General features: G+C 41.7%; 1 protein-coding gene across 2 annotated transcripts; it reads right to left on the reverse strand.

Moving 5' to 3' along the window:
- Positions 1-825: 825 nt before the first annotated feature.
- Positions 826-20340, reverse strand: ADSL (adenylosuccinate lyase). Of its 2 annotated transcripts, none has more exons than XM_077339427.1 (13): positions 20043-20340; positions 12418-12621; positions 10357-10401; positions 9382-9461; positions 7923-8094; positions 7604-7650; positions 7070-7160; positions 6713-6782; positions 5553-5700; positions 4855-4945; positions 3574-3663; positions 1199-1375; positions 826-973 (listed from the first exon to the last, which is right to left on the reverse strand). In XM_077339427.1, the coding sequence occupies exons 1-13, from the start codon at positions 20202-20204 to the stop codon at positions 887-889; spliced, it is 1464 nt and encodes a 487-aa protein (XP_077195542.1). In that variant the 5' UTR covers positions 20205-20340; the 3' UTR covers positions 826-886. The 2 variants fall into 2 exon arrangements, with proteins under 2 accessions (XP_077195542.1, XP_077195543.1); XM_077339428.1 differs by lacking the exon at positions 20043-20340 and adding an exon at positions 19343-19516.
- Between the last annotated feature and the right edge of the window lie 3049 nt (positions 20341-23389).

Below are 23389 nucleotides of genomic sequence, written 5' to 3' on the forward strand. Positions count from 1 at the left end.
GCTGTCACTGCAGACCAAGTTCTCAAAATTTGTTCTACTTCAGACCAACGCGGCTACCTACTTGAATCTATCAGGAGGACAATAAAACTAGGCCCTCCAGATACAAAATAGCCTTTCGGTATAGTTGAGAACTCTTATAGAATAGTATAGTATAGAACTCTTCAACAATGCAAGGAAATATTAAGTTTGTAAATAGCTGTATATATTTTACCTTTGGGCAAGCAGAAGTTCCCCATGTTTTTAAAAAATTCTGATCTGTCTGCTGAAGAATAATTTTTGAAGAACAATGTAATGGCAATTAATGTATTATGAGTGTCAGGTGTATGTATTACAAAATCAAGCACTTCAGACCAGGACACTTAATCATTTTAATCTTCTATTTCCTCATAGACTGTGTGAGCGAATTACATCTGTATTTTTTTTTTTGCAAAGGAATTCTGCACAGGAAACTATACCCAGCCTCTCCTTGATTTCAGTACAGCTCGTTCAGTACATAACTCAATATCTTTGAATTGTTTCACCTCTACTTTTTAATAGCCAGTAAGTTGAACACACTGCACAGGGACTAAAAAATGATGGTACCATACATGTTTATACCATTTTCCAATTGTAGTGGAACTGCAAACTGATATAGCATTTTTTGAATGACAAAGAGTGTGAAACTGAAAAACCACAATCATTACGCAGCTATTAGCTTTAAATGAACTGCATATCCTCTAGCAAAGGTTATGAGTGACTTTGTGACCTCCTAGAACTGCCACAGAAACATTCCCACAGCATCTTAGACTATATTCACCTAGAATTATCCAAGAACCAATTCATACATTTAAGTTTTTAAAATGCTTTATTATCCTTGATGATACATAAACCCCAATAAAAACTTAATTCAAAGAGTAAGCTCCATTTTTACACCCATCTTGCTCTGGTATGGGGTCAGCACTGGGTAGACCTCTTCTTTCAGGAATCTTGTCACCTGTCACAGAGGAAAGGCAGGGAAATAATAATAATAATAATAATAATAATAATAATAATAAGGCTTTGGGATTCATTCAGCTTTACCATCTGCAAATCAGAGGCATTCAGTTAATGTTTCCAAGTAAGCAATAAGGAAGGATGAGCAGGCCATGGATAAATTAGCCTGAAAAGTTTCAAAACATATCAACCCCATGAGAACAAAAGACTACTCTCCATTCCTAACCTGTTGGGAGGCACGTCCAGTAAAGGATTTAGGTTCTAGGAGGATTTCCAGTTGATCATGGATGGGGCTGAAGTAAGGATCAGCATGGATACGAGCAATGAGATCGTTATCACCCCCTTCTTGTTTTACAACAGCAGCTGCTTGCTGGGACAGCACCCGTATCTTCTCATGACAATCCTAAAAAACCCAGAGAGAAGTGGATATCCCATTACTAATAAATCAGGAAACATACTAAACCTGCAGAGTGAGGAGCATACATTGGCCACAGAGTCTAATTAAAAGGGTATTGCATTTGAACTATACATGACAGAACAACTGCAGAGGATGGATGTTCTCTTTTTTTTAAGTTTATTAAGAGCAACATAAGGTGGATGCTTTCTTCTCTATGAGAGGTGGTAACCCCCCTCAATTTTTTTCTGGAGTGCTTCCGATATATTACGGAATTCTCTGAACACCTTGGACAGCCCAGGCTAGACCAGTCTCATCAGATCAAGTCAGCTCTGGTTAGTATCTATACAGGAGGCCAGCAAAGAAATTCAGGGCTGTGCAGCAAAGGCAGGCCATGGCAAACCACTTCCGAATGTCTCTTGCCTTGAAAATCTCAGAGGGTTGCCGTAAGTCAGTTGTAGCTTGATGTCCTCCCCCCCCCAAAAAAAATAAAATAAAAATCTGTGCAGAGCATTTTAAAGAAAACTACTCATTAGGCTTGGACAAAAAAATCAGGAAGCGATGCAAAGAACAGATCCACTTAGTCCTGTTTTTAAAATGCGGTTTAGATATAGAATATTTCTAGGGACAAACCCTCCCGGTTTGACATATCTCTTGGCATGAGCTACAGTCTCCAAGCTCCCAACAGTCTCTTCAGATGCTGCAAGCAGGAGAAAAGCGGGAATAGAAATGTCTAAAGTCGATCAATATTAGATTGTCTGCTGTCTCTCAGTATAAATGCATCCATACTAAGTAGTCAAAACAAATGGCCTGTAGTAAGGACCAACTGTTTAATTTTACTTAGTTTGAAATCCACTGGTAGGGGGATCTTTCTTCTGGTTTGTACCTCCCTTTGTCTAAAATTATGATACTGAGGGGGTCACCATGGCAGGGGTCTATTTGTCAGGATCAGTCTCCTGCTCTCTGCCATGTCTGTACCAACTGAACCAGAGAGACTCCATTTTTGTGTGTATGCTATTTCTGCTGCTTTTCCCATGTAACCATTGTGCTTTGGGCTCTGTAGTGTTTTGTTTGATCCTCTAACCTTCCTTTGATCCCCCTTCGCTTTTCACACTGCATGTTCTCCCTGCTGTGATACTTTGTTACCAGTGCCCCTGTAAACATCTTATCTGCGGCTTGAGGCACCGAGCTGACCAAGGCCGTGCCAACAGAGACACTTTGGCAGGAAGCCCAGGATACCACCTGCGTGGGGGATGACACCCTCCCCTGGGAACGGGTCTGGTTTCGGCGGGATAATTGTATTGATCTGCTTGCTTCCCCGATATCGAACAGTCTTGACTTTGAGATGTTTGAGTATTCAGATCTACTTCCAATTAAAGCTTTCTTTCTATAGAAGCCTTATTGTGAGTTTTTTCTGCCTCTGACACTATTGAATTATACATGGTGTAAGGCAGAGCTTGTCCTCCCTTCCCCATAGTTGGGCTTTGGAGTTTTCCAGTGAAACCGACTGACAGGTTCAGGATGGACAAAGTAGTTAATGTATAGTCAAGGGAACACATTAATGGCAAATAGAGTAACAGCTATTAGCCTTCCTATGCAGAGGCAATAAACCGTGACACATCATTTGCTGAGTCCGGAGGCAGGCAAAAGTGGGAAAGGTTACTGCATTCAAGCCCTGATTGTAGGCCTCCAGTTGAATGCCAGTGGGAAAAGAATGCTGACTAAATGGTTCTTTAGTCTGACCCAGCATGGTCTTTCCCTCTGTTCTTCATCAGTCCAGGGAGGACAGGGAATTGCTTTCTATCATTCATCTTAAGTTAAAGCACCATCAAGCAATAAAACATGGGAGTGAGTTTAATAAAGAAGCATTATTGTTTTGCCTTGTAATTATTGTAACTTGTAAGAGTCATATTGTTATGTTAATTAATTGCCTTGTTTTTATAGCAACATTACCATTGACAGTACAACAGATTAGAGCATCTATGCATTCTTGGTTAGATTAACAGAACAATGAGAAACACTTCCCTACAGCCAGTGTTTTCTTTGCCTTTACATAAAAAGAACAAAATAAAGGTATGATAATATGATTAACGGTTCTAGGAAATGGCGCTAGAAAGATTTGTGTCCAATAAACTGGTTTCAAAATCTATCCTATAATCCCTCTATTCTTGAGTTAAGCACCTGAAGGAGCCTAATATCCAACATACCTGACGATTGCCCCCAGCTTTCACCATAGCCATGATAATATTTTCAGTAGACATGAAAGGCAATTCCTGTTGAATACGTCTTGCAATCACCTAAAGCCAAAATCAAAGTAACAGTTACACCAGCCTTTCTCAACTTTTTAAACGTTAATGGAGCCATTATCCCTTTCTCCAAGTCAAACTGGATAATAGGAACAGATTTCTACTGAGGTCAGGGAGGGAGAAAACCCAAAGCACTGGAATTCCTTCTGGTCCTGGCTTTAATTTTCACTGACCAGTATTATTGCTCTCAGAGGAAAACCATCTCATCATGTCAAATAGTGCTTTGTCAGAGCTGGCTCCCTCTGTGCACGAGGCCAGGAATGACTTGACCCTTTGGAAAAAGGGCTCGAACCTCCCAGAAGACACTGGGAGGAGTCATTGTACTGGAGGTTATGCTTTCCATGACTGGAAAGGACCCTTGCAGGTAAGCTCACTCTGTCTGTCCGTCCATCCGTGAACATCCTAATACTACATAAGCCAGTGTTGATGTAGTGGTTAAGAACGTCGTACTAGTATCTGGGAGATGCGCTTGCGCCTTGATGGGTAATCTTGGGCTAGGCATACACTCTTGACCTAACCTACCTCACAGGGTTGTTGTGAGGATAAAATGGAGGATAGGAGAATAATGGCCCGCTCAGTAGGGACTATCTCCCACCTAAGGTTACTATATTTGGGCTGTGAAATTCCTAAAGATTTGGGGGGTAGGGGAGTGACAACAGTGGGGTATAATATTATAAAGTCCACCTTTCAAAGTGGCCATTTTCTCCCGAGAAACTGATCCCTTTTACCTGGAGACCAGCTGTAATTCTGGGAAATCTCTTTCTCCCACTTGGAGATTGGCAAGCCTACTCCCACAGCATCTCTGCAGCCACCATAAATCAGACAACAGATACAAATGAGATTATTCTAAGAGCCCTATTCTCACCCAGTGTTGGAGGGGAGGGGGGTTTAGGCAGTAATTGTCAAACCAGTTTTCTGCATTTAGAAATCCCCTTCCACCTCCCCCTATCTGTATTGAAGCATATTTTAAGGAGCGTATTAGGCTCACACTCAGTTCATTTTTGTTGCTGATGAGGCCTCGTAGTCCTCACAGCCTGGCTGAGCTAACTATGAAGTATACCCAGCACTCTCATTGACTGTCTTTCTGCCATTAGTGGTCTTCTCAGTGAGAAATCCCAGGGTCTTCTGGAACTAAGTTTGAAAGTCACTACAAGCACATTCTTTGATTTTACTACTTCTTACCTTGGGGTATACCACAAGACCTTCAGAAATATTTTGCAAGGTACTAAGAATTATATCAGCAGTGAGGAAGGCCTCAGCTAAGGACACACGTCTGTGGGAAGATTACAGAAAAAAGTACTATAAGAGAAAAAGTGTAGTGGTCACACAGAAAGAGATGTTTTAAACAGCTCAGTAATGATTACTCCCTCTCCCCCCTTCCCATTTATGGCTTGCCATCATTGTCCCACCCCTGGGTTTTGGAATTATATTTTGCTGAGTTTAAGCTGCAGGTATTAGGTTCTTCAATGATGGTCTCGTGTATGTATCTGATATCTGCAGTGTCAAATGTATTATGCAGCATTAATCGATAAATAAATTTAAGTATCCCTGAACTGAAATGAATTGAAGACTCCAAGAGATATTTAATTTATTTAAATGCAGTCTAAATGTGCATTTCAATTTGTATAATCATTAAGAAAACAAAAATAAATAATATTTAAAGAGGAAAATACTGTTTTTTCTATAGCATGTCAGAGTTGCTTCCATGTAACGTCTAAAGACTGAGATCACAAGTCAGCCTATCTGGAAATAGGTCTCCTCTGAACAAGCCCACTTACTTCCAAAAGTTATTTTGATTGCTGTACAAGTCACACTACCTGTTCCTTGCAATTATTCCAGTCTCTGAACTCCACGCCCAGCACTATACGTTGGAGACATACCTGTTTGCGCTATCATCCAAAGTTCGCTCAAACCACTGCACAGAAGCTGTTTGGAGGGGGTCCAGGATCAGAGTCATAAGATGGCGAGCTAAGCTGCAACAACGCTCTGAACGCATGGGATTCCGTTTGTAAGGCATGGCACTGGATCCTGTACAACAGGAGAGGGTATGCAAGAATGAAGTAAGGCAATACAGAGTGTTAGCATGGTGTGCCTTTCTCAGAACATTACTCATAACTTTAGAAAACATGCTGCTTGCCCACTGTAATCCCGCACAAACAATCGTTGAATGCAAAGATATTTAAAATGGTGAGAATAATGTTGCAATAGTACTGTTTAGCAAACGACAACAGCAGCAAAAACCTAACCTCCTATAAATCTTTAAACTACTTATAAACTACAGTCTCTGTCAAGTGTAGCAGTAAAATGTCTTAAAAATTCTTAGCTTTATTTATAGACTATGTTTTCCCAGAAACTAAAAGACCGAAATTATTTGGCATACTGGCTCAATTCAAAGCAAGTTAAGGAAGCTTAAGCATGTCAGCTGAACTGATCAGTCATGGTTTGTGACTGGCCAGGAAACCAGAATTTGCTCAGGGCGGTTTACACAGAACATAAATTAACCTGATAACTAATGTCCCATAGGTAGGTCAATTTGGGTTATGTTCATGGGGCTAAGTATGGTGTGATGTCTGAATTACATATGGTGTGAAATCTGAATTAACACACTACAGTAGCAGCCACCGCTCCACTTCTAGAGGCTGCTATCCTATGGAGGGAGGAGTGAATTTATGAAGCTGAGTGCAAAGAGCATGGGAAACAAAAGCAGACAGCTCTAAACCATGGTCTGCCTGCTGGGCATGAGGCAGCTCAAGGTACGGTTTAGGAAATCAGCCACTGATTTATACACCATACAGTTATTTTTAAATGGCTGCTGCAGCAACAGCTTAAGACAATCCCATTTCATTTCAGTGGCCATTCTAGACACTCTATTTCTGTACATACGTCTTTTATATAAAAACGTGTGCTGTAAATGTGTCTGCAATCTAAGAGAGGAACAATCTCCAATTTTTGTGTCACCTGTAAACATGGTTAACATTAAGACAAGTAATTAAAAGAAAAATTAAAACAGTAAAATCCTGTTTCTGTACTCGTTACATACCGATTTGTTCTTTCTCAAAAGGTTCCTCTATTTCTTTAAGGTTTGCCAGGAGGCGAATATCAGTACAGATCTAGAGAAAAATCAAATGAACATTCAGTTCACAGTGCTCCAAACACTTAACTTGCAAGATTTCCCATTGAATTTACTGTCAGTTTCTGTCTATATGTACGTAATTCAGTAAACAGGGATATCTGCATCCTGGACAAAAATAAGTTAAGCAATTTGAAAAGCCTGAACTGGCAAGCAAATGTTCTACATGGGAAAATTTAGTCTTACTTTGAATATATCTAGAGAAGCAGTGAATGGTTTAAACTTTTTCAGCTGTGTTTTGAATATGAAGCTTGAAGGAAGTCCTACCTTATGTACAGATGCTCCTAGGCTAGCCAGAACAGACAGGACTTCAATATCCACCTTGCGACTGTACGTCTGGCCTGTGACAATATAAGCTCTGGAACAAAACAAGCATACAAAAGCATCATGAAGTTCAACAAGGCTGTGAAAACATAAGTGCTGCATAAATATCATGCAGCATCAACTGGCTCCTTGATCCAATGCCTGGAACCTTTTAGAGAAATCACATGTCTGGCAATGCAGTTTGGATTAGCATGCAGTTGGAGGTCACAGAGAAAAGGGAAGCTAGAGCAAGGCTGAGAAGCAGTGCTGGGACCACGACGGAAGGAGTTCCTGCAAAGCCCATCACAAAGCATATATTGTAAAGCTCCACTCTCTCCTAATAGAACTTAATGGTTAGCTCTAGCAGAATAAGCATTCATTGCAGAGTAGAATTCCAATTCACACAGAATGTCATAAAGCAGCTCCCTTCCCAAGTATCCCCATTAGCACTTCTTTGTACTGTTTGTTTTGGGGTGGTTTTTTTTTTTTTTTACCTACCGCTTAAATCCTGCCATTGCAGTCACCAGCCTGTCTAGCTCTTCCACCTCAAAGGAAAAACAGACAAGAACCTCAGAAGGCATCAAGTGTGACCAAGGACTGCACCTTGAACACATTTCCAGTTCCTTCAGCACTGAGAGCCCAACCAGCATGCTGCTGATCCAAGCACCATTTTGTCCTGTAACTCTGATCTACTCTCTCTTAGGTATCAGAGTTTTTCCAATAGAATCTCATGCAAATTTCATTTCCTCAAACCATGGCCCTTGCCTCCCAAACTGACTGCAACTCAAACTGCCGTTCTTTGTTGGGAACTACTTACTTTGTCATGATCTCCTTCGAAGAGCTGCAAGAAGCTGGCCTGGGTGCCAGTGGTGCCCTTCACACCCCGAAACCTCAACTCATCTCGTGCCCGCTCTAAATTGTGCAGGTCAATGCACAAATCCTGGATCCACAGGGCACAGCGTTTACCTACAGTGGTTAATTGTGCAGGCCTATAAGCAATAGAAAGAATACAATTCAAGGACAAGTCCTTACATATGTTACCACAAAATGATTTCCCTTGCTGCTACAGAAGGAACAGAAACCCCCCCACAAAAAGTGATTGATAGAGGGAGATTTTTCTCCTGCTTCCAGAATACTAGAACTTGTGGACACTCAATGCAGGTGATAGGCAAATTGTACAAGACAAATAAAAGGAAATAATTCTTCTCTCCACAAATAATTATGCTGTGGAACTATGCAAGTGGAGTCACTGATAGCCATAGATGTAGACAGCTTTAAAAGGCGGTGAGGCAGATTTACAGAGGAAAAGTCCATCAATAGCTACCAGCCACAGTGGGAAAGAGAGCCTCCATATTCAGAGGCAGTAAACCTGTGAAATGTAGTGCTATGAAGCAACATCAGAGAAAGGCCTTTGTGCCCTATTTAGGGGTCCTCTGGGACAAAAGATTGGCTGCTATGTGAAACAGGATGCTGGATTAGACGGACCACTGGTTTGATCCAGCAAGTCTCTTCTTATGTAGACAGATGCAGTGTTATTCAGTCTAAACCTGGATTTCAGTGGGTTTAAACTGGTGTAACTCTGCATAAAATTCCAGCATGAGTTTACCTGTTCACTGGTAGGCAATGCAGCACAGAAGTAACTATGGAAGATGTTATATACTTTTCCTTAAAAAGCATAAAACTCTCTTGGATTTTAGAGTGTACCTTTTACGATGCTATAACGAAGTTATATACAAATTAGTTACAAACCGGGAATGTGGAGAATGATCTGTTTCATGTATTGTGTTGATAGCGGCACAATCTGAGGAGAGTTTTCTCTTAGCTTTTGAGCTTCCCTAACAACAGCTTATTTGCTAGCAGATAGTACTAGGACAGCCATCTTTTTGCTATGCAATCGGAGCTCATTGCATTAAGCCAAATTAATGTTTGCAAACCTAAAAAGAGGTGGGGGATGAAGAAGGGCTTAAATATTTGCTGATTAAGGAACAGCAAACTGATTACTCAATTTGTGTGTTTTGCATAGGCCCGAAATGGTGTTCTGATGGCCATTGCCCTTAGCTTTTGTAAAAAGCTGATTGGGAAACAGAAATCTTCAAGTTGAGAGCACCCAGCTCAGCACACCATCAGAATCAAGACAAAAATCAGACATTGACAACTGGTCACCTCTTCCTATCTTACTCTAACTCAACAGAATATGATCAGAGGCTGGGGGTGAAAAAGAAGATAGAAATGACAGCTATATCAACACCATATTAATAAATCTATGAATTACTTACTGGTAGTGAGTGAAGCCCAAGGTTGGTAAGTTGGCATATTTCTCAGCAAAATCTGCCAGGCGGTTGATCACCCTAGCAAGCTATAAGAAAGTGAAGAGATTAGAGAAAACAAGAAAAACTTGTAAGAAAAAAGAAGGCCATGTAGTGGAGAAAAGTGGCTAGTCTTGAATTGTTCTATACAGTTCAGCTGGAAAATGTTCAAGCATGACTGGAAGAGGCAGGGGAAACAATAGGCAGTATCCTACCTCTCCATGCATGAAAGTTTCCTCACATTCTACAGCCCTTTCTTAGCCCTGGAAGGATGATTCCCAAGGTTTCAGGACTTACTCAGAAGAACAGGTTGATGGGGCTAGAGTGAGGTGGGACAAGGCAGTGGTCCCCAACCTTTTTATCACCGGGGACCGGTCAATGCTTGACAATTATACTGAGGCCCGGGGGAGGTAGTCTTTTGCCGAGGGACATCACCACCACCTGAGCCCCTGCTCCACTTGCTTTCCCACTTGCTTTCCTGCCCCTGACTTCCCACCGCCCACTGGGGGGCGCTGCCAGCAGCAGTTGTGCAGTGCCACGCCAAGGGGAGCCCCACTCATGGCGAGCACCAAAGGTGAGCCGGCGGCAGAGTGGCAGGGCAGCCCCCAAGGCAACAGCCAGGGAGGAGGAGCCGCGGCAAAGTACCGACTGATCCACGGACCAGTACCAGTCCCCGGACCGGGGGTTGGGGACCACTGGGACAAGGGGCTCCTACTTCCTATACTGCAAGTACAGCTCCACTAAGGAAAGGGTTGATTTCATCCCCTTGACTTTTCTCACTCAAAGCCAAAGAATCCCACAAATCCAAGGAATGAACAGATTTTATTTGAACAGAATGCCTCTCGGAGTCATAATATGTATGTAATATTACCACGCACATTATAAGGTTTTTAAATTTTGGACAATATTATTCATATTCTTCAGAAACTATATACTTGGCCTCACCTTGGGAAGTAACAAATCCAATCCATCACGAAGAACAATCAAGTCCTAGATAAAAAGAGACACAAAACATTCAGGTGCAATTTTATTGAACAGCCACCGTTTTATTCACAATTTCAGCAGAGATTGCAGCTTCTATCAAATATTCAAATATAGCTAAAAATTCCTTCTAGTACTAAAGACTGGCTTAGAATTGTAGCTGTAGTTCATGTCCCCCCCAACCCAAAAAATCATATGCAAACCTCCAGAACAGAGAACAAAATGCAAGACTACCTAGAGATCTGTAGTAGTAGGGTTTGTCAAAACAAGATGAGAAGCCAGAAGCCAGAAAGTTAATACGAAGAGTGGCAGGCCATTCTTCTCAATTGCTCAGCTAGTTTAATAGCATTAAATCTGTCAAGTATTGATTGCAGAGAAACAGCTACATGCTTTCTGTCAAAGATATATATTTAGACTGTAACATAGGGGGTTAGCAATTGGAGGCTCCTAAATCAAACCCAGATCTTCAAGGGATGCTCCAATTGACAACCAAAGATAACAAAAGTGTGGAAGAAGTGGCACGAGGAGACTAGAAACTTGGAATCTGGCGCACCATCCCTCACTCACTGCTTGAGAAGGCCTTCCAGGAAGACTAGATCCTAAGCAGGGCTTTACATATTTAACTTTTTGCTTAAAGCACACTGAACTACAGAGAGGTGGCATATTTGACCTTTTCGATTCTAGAACAAACACAAGAAATCTTATCTTCATTGCATCCCCCACGCCGATTGCTTAAAGGTTTTTATCCTTGTGGACGTAGGCAGATATTCCATAAAACTGGAACTGCATGTTCTACATGTCAAAAGTGTTTGTTTCAACTGACATAGCCAACATGTTCTGCAGCTCTTTCTTCACCTACCTCCTATTACTATTATTAACTTTTGACAAGTCAGATAATAACATGCAGGACTTAAGTGTAATTGTTTAAGAATGGAAAAAATATTGCATCTTAATCAACAGCCAAAGTAGTGTGCACCTGCAGCCATGAGATTTTATGGAAGTAATGCTTCTTGGTAAATGGACATGTAATGAGAAATTCCCTCCCACATTCAGTTAGATATCCTGAATTAAACACTTTCTAAAGGCTATAAACAGTTTAGCAGCAGAGCTCTCCAGGATTTATCTAAAGGATCTTTGTTTCAACTGTAAACCAGCAAACCAGACAGAAAACCTATAGAAACTTGTATCTTATTGATATAAGAAATTATTCTCTTTATTAAATAAGGCAGAAAATAATACAAGAAAGTAAAGATTAACCCTATAATTACAGTCAAGAATACTAATATAATCAATGTTCCTAGCATTAATTATTGTATAGCAAGTAGTTTAAAAAGCAAATTACATTTCTGCTTTTGTTAAGGGATTATCAAAAAATCCAAAGGGCACACACGGAAATCTCACCTAGTTGTCTTCTGAGACTTCTTTCCAAAGAAATCCAATTTGCTTGTCACGGTAGTGCATATTTATTTATTTTTAATCCATCTTATTTTTCTCTATATCTGTTCTATCATAATCATGTAATTAATTGATTGGTTCCTAACTTTCAGATAATCGACACAAGGATAAATAAGCCAACCAGCATGTGCATGTTATGTCTGATACAGCAAGATAAGAAGGCTAATCTGACTGCTATTAAAAAGAAATTAATCTCTTTTTTGCGACTGCTTTAATCAACTGTCCAAGAGAGTTCACAGACAGTTGAAAAGTGCTTGAACTCTTGGTAAGCTTGCAAACTCAGTTATAACAGGTTAGTGATATCATAGCCACAGCATCTTGATAACTTTGAGAGGTTTTTCTCCAGGTTACTTGGATTAAACAACATAAAATGTCAAGAAGGGCAGGGTACAAATCAAAGAATTAAAAAAAATTAACATAAATATTGGTTAAAATGCTGAAGACTAAATCTGTCAGAAGTGTTCAAATAATATTATGTCTATCAAATATGTGATTAAATTTCTTAAGTAATCCAAAATTTGACGGATTAAAACCAACTGCACAAAAAGGAATTTCAGAACACTGATTTACCGTATTATCTCCCACATAGCAGGAAGTTGCTCCAAGATGGATTATTCCTGCAGCCTTTGGACAACAGTGGGCAAATGTGTGTACATGGGCCATTACATCATGACGCAGCCGCTTCTCCTCCTCTGCAGCCATCTTGAAGTCTATGTTGTCCAGATTTGCTTCCATTTCCTGGATTTGCTCATCTGTGATGGATAGGCCCAGTGACTATAAGAAAGAAAATTTTGAACATTACCAAACAGACGATCTCATTTCTCAGAAGCCAGCGCCAATGAAATCACAAGGACCACATTGTTTACAAATATAACTCATCCCGGATCCTCTTCAAATGGATTTAGTGCATCATTAGCTGAACAAGTACGACTTTTCAGATTGGTTCTCATCAAAAGCATCTCTTGAAAATCAACCTTTCAAGGCATAAATGCAGGGATAACTGACAGACCTTCTCTGGATCCAATCCAGTATTTCTCAGGGGTAGTCAAACTGCGGCCCTCCAGATGTCCGTGGACTACAATTCCCAGGAGCCCCTGCCAACATTCGCTGGCAGGGGCTCCTGGGAATTGTAGTCCATGGACATCTGGAGGGCCACAGTTTGACTACCCCTGCTCTAGTACATTCATATTTCAAATACTTCTTCATCCCCCTCAAACAGCACTGAAAAGGGAAGCATGGCAAAAGAAGAGCTGGATTTCTCAGACACAAACTATCACTTTACTGTGGAAATATTCTCTGAAGCCCTAACTTACAAGGAAAAGGATTTCTACAGCGTTCTAAAGGGAACATTTCCTCTGCAGATTGAGGGCAAAAGAAGAAGGGGACGACAGAGAATGAGGTGGCTGGATGGAGTCACTGAAGCAGTAGGTGCAAACTTAAATGGACTCTGGGGAATGGTAGAGGACAGGAAGGCCTGGAGGATCATTGTCCATGGGGTCACCATGGGTCAGACACAATGGGTCAGACACAACAACAACATAAAGTCTACCAAGCTCAGTATTGTCTAATCTGGAGCAGCTCCCCTGGGGCACATCACAATACTTACTGCTTAACATCCCCACCCCCAAAAAATGACAGTTTGAATTGGGGAACTTCTGCATGCAAAGCAGCTGCTCTGCCACTCAGACAAAGCCCATGGGAGTGCCCCAGTTGAATAAATCATGAGGTTTAAATAAAAAGTGCGAATGTGGCTAATATAAAAATCAAGAAGAGTTGGTTCTTATACGCCACTTTTTCTCTACCCGAAGGAGTCTCAAAGCAGTTTACAGTCGCCTTCCCTTTCCTCTCCCCACAACAGACAACCTGGGAGGAAGGTGGGGCTGAGAGAGTCCTGATATTACTCCTCAGTCAGAACAAGGTAAATAAACAAGAGGTGTTCTTTACTTTCCCCAGTGTACTATCCCAACCCTACCCAGAAATATCATCTCCCACAACAGAGTGAAGAGGAAAAAGTATTGGTGATAACAACTAGCCCTCTGACAGTGACTTGATGAAGCAAACAGGTGTGTGGTGTAACTGTCTCTCGAATGCCAGCTGAGGATCAAGATCATGGAGTTGTAACTCCTGAGGAATGTGAACTTTCAGATAAAAATAACGGACTCCGGTCTCAGACTAGAGGACTTAAGATATATTATAACTGCTAATGCTGTACTTTATGGAAACAGTTCTACAGATAGTTGACACCTACTCACTATCTTTCTCTGCAAGTCTATGCAGAGTTACTCAAGTCAACTTAAAGTACCATTTCTAGGGTCCACAGAAATCTCTTCACTCTCAAATGTTTCCTGCCCTCATTTTTAAAACTTACTTATTAAAATATTTATATCCAGACTTTCCTTGTGGCTCAAGACATCCTACTCAAGTCATGGTTAAAACATCAGATTTGAAAGCAACAGAATAAAACCCTAAATATCTCTTATCCCCCAAAAGATGCCTATGGTTTGCTGGCAGGGGCTCATGGGAATTGTAGTCCATGAACATCTGGAGGACCACAGGTTGACTACCCCTGTTTTAGAAGCATTCAGAGTCTTAGCAAATTTTAGAAATCTGACTTGGTAGCAGACAACCTGCAGGGCTATTTTGATTTATGGGTTATCTTTATTTTTATTTTTTTCGATTTATAAACTGCCCTCTCCGCTAGAGCAGACTCAGGGGTTGGTAGGTAACCGTCTAGAGATCACATGGGTATCCCAAGTCTCTCCTATTCACTGAGATATCCCTGAGCTTAACTAGGCCACAAAGAATAACTTTAGTTGGGAGAAATATATAAATTCTATAAAGGCTTCTGGGAAAGTGGCTGATCTCACTATGAATTGAAAAGGATTTAAACATTTGGTCAGAAGATTAAAAAAACATTTTGTTTGCTTTTGGTTTATGAAATCCTTTAGTGAGGTAAAACACACACTGCAGGGGGAAAAGGTCAGCCTTCTCTGAGCCAATTAAGCAATGGGTCACGCAAAACATAAGCTGTAACCCAAAAAACACAGCCAAACATCTCCTTGTGTGACTGAAGATGCAGAAGAATAAAAGCCATTGGCAAAGTGAGACTTATCGCCAAATAAATCTGGTTAGGATTGCTCCATCAGACATACAGCTGCATGAAAAGGTTTTGCAATTTATCCCATTTCAAATTACATTCATCATGTTACATTGCAATCTACTATTCAATCGCATTCTTCCAATTCAGAAAATAAAATGAGGGGGATGTATGGCCTTTTCTAGGGGATTGTTAGTGAAGGGTCCAAAAGGAAAAGAATTGAATCAAACAACTGCTTTTGAAAACCCCGCATATTCATGATAGTGATAGGAAACATTTTGTATTACTATGAGATGTACTGCCAATAGATATTATTTTTGCAAATCTCTTATAGACATGTTAAAATACTAGCCTTTGCAAACACTAGTTAGAAATGCTTTGTTAATAGGAATAGATGCTTTGTTAGCACATTTCTTGTTCTGGTCAGCTTCCAGCCCAAAGGGCCTCTTTCTCTCTTTCTAAGATATGAGGCTGCAGGTGAACCAAGGGTCACTATCCTAGTGAGGGGCTCAATATAGACATGAGGCCCCAGGCCTGGAAGTCTTCACATAGAAGCTAATGGATAGATAAACTAACAGCTCACCAGCTTATTAAAGACTAATAATAAGAGACAGAGGACCCTCGGAATGCCAGAATGGAATGCAGGTAGATTGATGCCACTGCATGGTATAGGAAGACTAATGATGCTCTATGGTATGTTAAAAGGGTGTATGAGATAAGATAGTTACATGTATCAGTAGAAGATAGATGCTAATGTCAATGGAAAATAGAAGATGGTAAGGGGCCTGGTATATGTCATGGCTCACTTATGACTATGTGTTGATTATGTTAAGTTTATGACTAATGGACAATGGATGGATTTTCTGTATAAGTACAACTCATGGTAAATGCTCTGTACGGCATTCCATCTGAGCCCTTGGCAAAGACGGAACCCGTCCACATAGTTCTTGGCCCAATAAACTATGCTGTTTTTCTTTTGAGACCTTGCCTTTCTTCCTAATTGGGAACTGGGGAAGACAAAGAGGGCACAACATTTGGAATTCAGATATAAGGGCTGAATGAGGTTAGCATGTGTAGTGAAATAAGAAACCAATCCCCCTGTTGAGTCCTGGGGATTCCATTCTTTTGACTCAACTTGCAAATCAGCAGTTTCCCTTTCCAGCCTGTTCTTGAAATTCCTTTGTAATAAAGCAGCTACTTGTTTACCCATTGAAAGTTCTAAAAGATTGAAGTATAACGTACTGAATAGCAGAATGCAATGTAATTTGGAATGAGAGATTGGAATGTATTTCTCTTTTCTGAGGACAGGGGACATAACTCTGCACATCTGGTCACTCCACGTCAGGAAAGAGGATGCTTGGGGGAGGGGAGACGGATGGAGTGCAGTGACAGGTTCTCAGTTGATTACTCTTGATGTTCCACAACTGGAGATGCATCTGTCCATTAGTCCAATTGGGGATGCATCTTTCCAATCTTAACATATATTTCCTTCACTATGCTTTACCCCTGGAATTGAACACAAACAAATGATAACTGTATAAACTTAAATTTGTTATTTCTGTATCGTCCTTGAATCTGTTAAACATCTTCATTATGCTATTTACTAGTTTATTATTCACCTTCTTCCTATATGCATCGACTGGTAAATTCCTATTTCATTGCATCTGAGGAAGTGTGCATGCACATAAAAGCTTACACCTTGAATAAAATGTTGTTGGTCAAGGTGCCACTGGTCTCAAACTTTGTTCTGCCGCTTCAGACCAACATGGTTACTCACCTGAATAGATTACACTGTCCGAGAACAAATAAATACAAACTGTAGCAGGAACATAAGCAGAATTTTAAACCACTCAGTAGAGCAATGGACTGGTGTTTCTGAATCCAGAAGTATTCTTGAAGCTTTGGTTATTTGGGACATCGGAGTGCTGAACTCACTCCAAAACCTAAGGGCGATCCCTCTTTTCCAAACAATATTCCAAACTGAACTTGTAGTTAGGTAAACAATGCTAAGCCAATGGCCTTGAAAGGCTCTGTTTAGGATGGCACTGCCATCCTAAAGCACCTACCCCATTATATTCTTCATTAGGATTCCTGATTAGGATTGGTCCCTTAGTTCCAATTTTTAGACTTACATGCAAGTATAGTTCACATAAAATAAAGAAAAAATCCTTTAAATATGAGAATCCGCATCTGGCAATGAGAAAATGAAATAATACATTAAATGTAAAAGCAATGCTCTGTAAGTATTTTACTTTCAAAGTGTTATAATTGCTGAGCAGTTTAATAGTTCTATAGTGCCACAGTACCTTTTCCTTTCACAAGAGGATGCTAAAATTACAAATAACAATTTCTTACAGCAAGTGTTCCAATATTTCAAAACGGACAGCATCCTTAAAAAGAACTCTTCTTCTGCTATTGTTGGGAATGTCCATCTCTATCTCACTGAAAATAAAATTAATTTGACTATAAAACCACTTCAAGGGAATTTTTGGGAATTCGAAGCTACGGTCTCTCTTCAACTATATCAAAATTAATTTAGGTGCTCTAAGCAGAATGAGATATCTACGAATCATTGCAGAATAACATCAGAAGAAGCTGACTGGTAGTAAATTCAAGACTAACAAAATAAAGTACTCTATATCACATAAGTAACAAACTCACTGCAACAATAATGGTGATAACCACCTGTACAGATGGCTTCCAAGAACGTCAATCAAATTCATTTACATTATGTCTTTCAAGGTTGCTAAATAAAATCATATACAGCAGCCACTCCATGAAATCCAGTGTGGTGTAATGGTTAGTTTCAGACTAGTATATGAGAAACCCAGGTTCAAATCACTGTGCTACCATGGAAGCTCACAGGATCAATCACAAAGTCTTGATCTAATTTACCTCACAGACTTGTTATGAGGATAAAATGGAGGAGAGGAGAATGATATAAGATATTTTGGGTTCCAACTATGGAGAAAGGAAGGATATATATAAAGTAAATAATAAATATTGCTAAAGATTGGGAGCAGATAGAAGGTGGGTGAATGGGAAGGAGGATCAGGGGAAGATGAGGATATGGGGGGGTCACCAGAAAGATGGAAGGATAATACATGATGTGGAGAAAGGGGACACGGGGAAAACAAAGGTCCCTTTGCAAATCCTAGCAAGTCCCCCACTGCAACTGGGCCTGGCTTGGCTTCTGGCACTGAATAACTGGGCCATAGTTTTCCTGGGTAGAGGTTACAACAGGGAAGCAAGAAGGAAAAGATTAAGATAGGGAAACAAATATAAGTTGGGTGGTGGTTGGGAAAAAGAGGGGCCAGGAAAAGAGGAGAGGTCATAGGAGCTTCAAGGGAAAGGAGAAAGAAAATAGTGTGTGTGTGAATAAGATGTCTCCTGCAACTCCTTTAAGTCCACCATAAAAACAATTTGGGGAGGAGACATTGCTTAGGAACTTTTCAGAAGCACCAGCTTGGCTACTGCAGAAACAGGTTGGTGTGTATGACATGGAACTGAGCATGGGTGTCCAGGGGATAGGGTTCCTATCATTGCATGAGCTAACAGTTGCACCCTACCTAGTGGCCTGTTCTGTATAACTAGTATACTTACATCTATTTATGCATAAATAAATCCCCCTGACATCAACTGTTTACAATCCCAGGTGAGACAGTGTAGGGCTGCAACATCACAAAGCCACACTGGTTAATGCCCCTTAGGATGGTGAAACATGCTGCCTGTATCATAGTAGGAGATGGCATAAAGGTAAAGGTATCCCCTGTGCAAGCACCGAGTTATGTCTGACCCTTGGGGTGACACCCTCTAGCGTTTTCATGGCAGACTCAATACGGGGTGGTTTGCCAGTGCCTTCCCCAGTCATTACCGTTTATCCCCCAGCAAGCTGGGTACTCATTTTACCAACCTCGGAAGGATGGAAGGCTGAGTCAACCGTGAGCCAGCTGCTGGGATTGAACTTCCAGCCTCATGGGCAAAGCTTTCAGACTGCATATCTGCTGCCTTATCACTCTGCGCCACAAGAGGCTCTTAGGAGATGGCATAGGGTGGCCCATAACAGCCTACAGAGATCAGTTACACCTATCGAACCGTCAATTCCTTGTGATATCACAGTCCCGTGAAAAAATAGGAATTATCCAGGCTATTCAAAATCCAATAAAGAATTCTTTAATTTCTTCTTATAGTATTCTAATAATAGTAAATATTCTTAATCATCCAAAATAATTACACACAATCAAAACGGTTTCCCAGGTAAACCCTCCCCCGTTTTCCTTATCTTCGTCAGTGATTGTGGCCCTATTAAAACAACAATAATAATATAACAAATCTATTTGTAACAACCTTCTACTAAATTCCAATCTTGTGCCACAGCAATTATTCTTTATTACTTACCTTAGTTATATTTTCACCATCCCGTATTAGTTATCACAGGCTCTGTGCTCATCATATTTTGAGATCCTCCTTTAACAGACCTTGCCCCCACCAGTGAGCATGCCAATTATAGTTAACTAATCCAACAGGTGTTACACATTATTTACAGGAAGCAAGCCAAATCCCATTCCAAATTAAGTCCGTTTGGCTCCAGTGTATTGCAGTTAAAGATATAGATGCATTCTCTTTGTAATAATGCTTGCTGGATGGACTTCCTCTCTCCCCTGCGCAGGGGGAGTGTGCATAGAGAAGCACCAGCATAGCAAAGGCATGTATGTGCCTAGGTACAATATGATCAGTGAAGAGAAGGAAGTTGATGCCTTGCTGGCAAGGACCGTGGCCATGGGAGTCCCTGGCTTTGGCCAGTGCTAGGCTGAGCAAGGAAGCATGGCCATTGATAGGGCAAAGTCTGGTGCTCCTCTTTGGCAGCAAAATCAGGCCAGCAGGGAGGTGCATAGGTATAGAAGGCTCCTGTGCCTCCCCCCCCCCCCCGGCACAGGGCAACTAGCTGGAAGAAGCACGGTGCAGGGGCTCATAGGAATTGTAGTCCATGGGCATCTGGAGAGCCACCGTTTGGCCACCCCTGCTCTACTGTAAATCGCCAAAGCTTCCCTGTCCGCATGGCCCTTTTGGCCCCTCCAGCCTTCCCTCTCACACACACCTTTTCCGCCTGAGCCAGGTACAGCCAGAGCCGCCGCCAAGTCCCGAACTTCTTCCTCTCGCTGAAGTTAAAAGCCATCTCGGGGCTGGCGTAGCGCGAGACGAGGGGGGAGCGGTAGCGGCTGAAAGCATCTTCTTCGCCAGCGGAGGCCGGAGTCGCCATGGCAATGACGCTGCGAAAGAAGGGCTTCTCCTCCTCACCCCCAGCAGCCGACTCCAGCGCCCGCGCCAGCCTCCACGGCAGGACTGCACGAAGGGAGACGCAAAGGTTCGCCTAGGCCCGCCCCAGCCGCCTCAGTCTCAGCCCCTTTCCACGCGAGCTGCGGGCCACGGCTGGTTCACAGCGCCGCCCGCTGCTTCGGAGGCTCTGCGGCAGCCGCTGCTCTGGGCTGGAAAGGAGGGGGACTAAGAATAGTAGGTCAAGCGTAACCCCCGAGGCTCTGGCCTGCCCGCTCATTTCCCGCCGGCCTTGTCAGCTCCTTGAAGGCCACCCGAGTGGCTTTGTGGTGTTGGAGCCCCACGCGCGTCTTGCCTGGTAGCTGCATTTAAGTACATGAAAGGTAGACATGCTGAAGAGGTGGCCAGCTTGTTTATTGCCGCTTTCCAGACAAGGACAAGGAGCAATGGGTTCAAATGAGGCAGGGGTAGTCAAACTGCGGCCCTCCAGATGTCCATGGACTACAATTCCCAGAAGTCCCTGCCAGCGAATGCTGGCAGGGGCTTCTGGGAATTGTAGTCCATGGACATCTGGAGGGCCGCAGTTTGACTACCCCGGTTTTAAAGATTGGAAATCACTTTCTGATGTTGAGGGCTGTTTGTAGATGGAATAGGCTGCCACAAAGGAAAGGAAGGTTTTAGCAGGAGATTGGATGAGCACCCACCAGGAGCATGTGATTTTTAAGTCCCTGAGAAGGAGGGGGGCTGGACCGGATGGCCTTTTGTGGTCTCTTCCAGCTCTGTGATTCAGAAGTCATGATGCCAAGAGTTTGTCTTTTGTTTCTAAAGAGACATCCCAAAATAGGGTGCTGGGAGCTTCTGGACATTTTAAAACATAGCTTCTTCATTCCCTCCATGGTTTATGAAACAGTGTGGATGTGGATGAAAATAGTGTGGGAAAGTGGCTTTAGGTGAAGGAATGGGCTGTGAGGGAATTCCCCGTATCTGAGTTCCCTACAAATAAAAATTATCACCAGGGTGAAATGTTTTAACCTAGACTATGACATTTCTGGTTACTTAGAAGTGGGGCTTTTGGAGGGGGTGAGGTATTTCACTTGGAATCTCTCATATACAACAGAGTCTGCTCTCTGAAATTGCCGACGTCATCATCAGGGAGTGAAGAGTGAATGGGAAACAGATAGGAGAAATCCGTAAGCTACTGGAACGGGAATGTTAAAGATAAAGAGTTCAAGTATTGACAAATGTAAGTGGATTCAACACCAATCATTTCAGTGGTGTTTGTTTTAAGTAAACATTAACTATTTTGTCCATCCATGCTGACTGAGAGTGAATTATCTCAGTGAAGAAAACTGGCTCCTTCCACAACGTTGGGCAATCCAAGTTAGAGGCTAAAAGAGAACAATTCTATTCTATAAATATAGTTTAAATTAAGAATATGGTGTAGTCTTTTTGTTGCTCATCTCCGACAGGATACTGTAGAGCAGTGGACCGGTACTGGTCCGTGGATCAGTCGGTACCAGGCCGCAGCTCTTCGTCCTCCTCCCTGGCTGCTGCCTCGGGGGCTGCCCTGCCACTCTGCCGCCAGCTCAACTTTGGTGCTCTCCAGTGGCCGCCATAGCTGGGGCTCCACCTCGGCATGGCACTGCATAGCTGCTGCTGGCAGCGCCCCCCAGCGGACGGCGGGAAGTCAAGGGTGCCAGCGGGAATGCAAGTGGAACAGGGGTTCAGGTGGTGGCGACGTCCCTCGGCAAAAGACTACATCCCCCCCCGGGCCTCAATAAAATTGTCAAGCATTGACTGGTCCCCAGTGATAAAAAGGTTGGGGACCACTGCTGTAGAGGTAAAAAGGGTGTAAAAGAGACAGATCTGTGTTAGACCTTTTGTCTAATGAAGCAAGCAATTCTGTAAAATAGATTTCTTGCAAATACCATTTATCATTTTGCACACAAGTTATTTGCAAGGGCTGAGCAGATTCAGCAATTATTGTTTGATTTTATAGCACAGAGGATTTTAGGAAAGGACCAGTAAAAGATTTGTTTGGCTAACTTAGTTTTAAACTCATGCATGCTTTTCCAATTGATATGAACATGTTTCATAAATTAAATATCACTTCTTTTTCATTATTACTGTTGCATTCCTCCAACAAGCTCAGAACAATTTTTTGCTTAATTTCAGTCATGCTAAGCACAAGGACATCTAAGCAGTGTCATTCATGTAGTTTGGTTTAATATGGTGCTGCTAATGAACCTTATTTGAACTGATTTGAATCTAGCATTAGTACCATACTAACTTACATTCTCTGTTTCATTGTTGTAACTGTGTATAGCTTGGGACAGGGATCGCTTAGAATTGTTCACGGAAATTGTCTGCACATATTATTTAGAATGTATTTTATTGAAGAATGAGAGATGGTAATCTGCATGCTACCCAGGACAGTAATTTTTTTCTAAACAGGGGGAAATGGGACTTTCTTAACTCATCTTAGTGCTTTAATGACACAACTATTGATGACCAGAGGATTCTGAATTCCCTAGCTGAAGAAGAAATTCCCAGTTGATTTTCTTTTGGGCATGATAGAAATCCAATACATTTTATTGCAGCATGAAGGTGATTTCCTTCCAGTGTATACAACAGCATACATGCTAAACAGTACTTGAGTTTACACAGCCTGCACTGTCAAGTGGGACTTGGCAGAGTGATCTGATGGTACCCACTCAATTTGTGCACTGTCTGAAGTCATTGGCTTCCAAGAAAAATCAGTCAAATTTTAAAACTGCTGGAATACTCTTTATCACAGGAATGATCAAACACTACCATGATAAGCTAAGGAAATGTCACTTAGGAAGCAGAACAATGCTTGAAGTCACTTAATATGCCTAGGCAACAAAATCAATATGACAACATTTTTCTTAGGAGCAGAGACAGTGATAGGAGCAAGTACATAGGTATGTGTATCAGAAGTGGTGGAGAGATGCACAAGGGAAAAAAGAGAATGTGGTAGAGACAAATTGAGGACCTAGGGAACCCCCCCATATTAACAAAAAAATAAATTTATCTGTCTCTCTTAACAGTCATAGAAAAAAAGGCCCTTGACAATTATACTACATAGACTATGACCAAAATTAAGGCTGTAACACACTTTCACAAGTTGCATTTTATTTTAGTTTTGTT

This window comes from Paroedura picta, chromosome 5 (assembly GCF_049243985.1).
Source record: "Paroedura picta isolate Pp20150507F chromosome 5, Ppicta_v3.0, whole genome shotgun sequence".
Classification (NCBI taxonomy): domain Eukaryota; kingdom Metazoa; phylum Chordata; class Lepidosauria; order Squamata; family Gekkonidae; genus Paroedura; species Paroedura picta.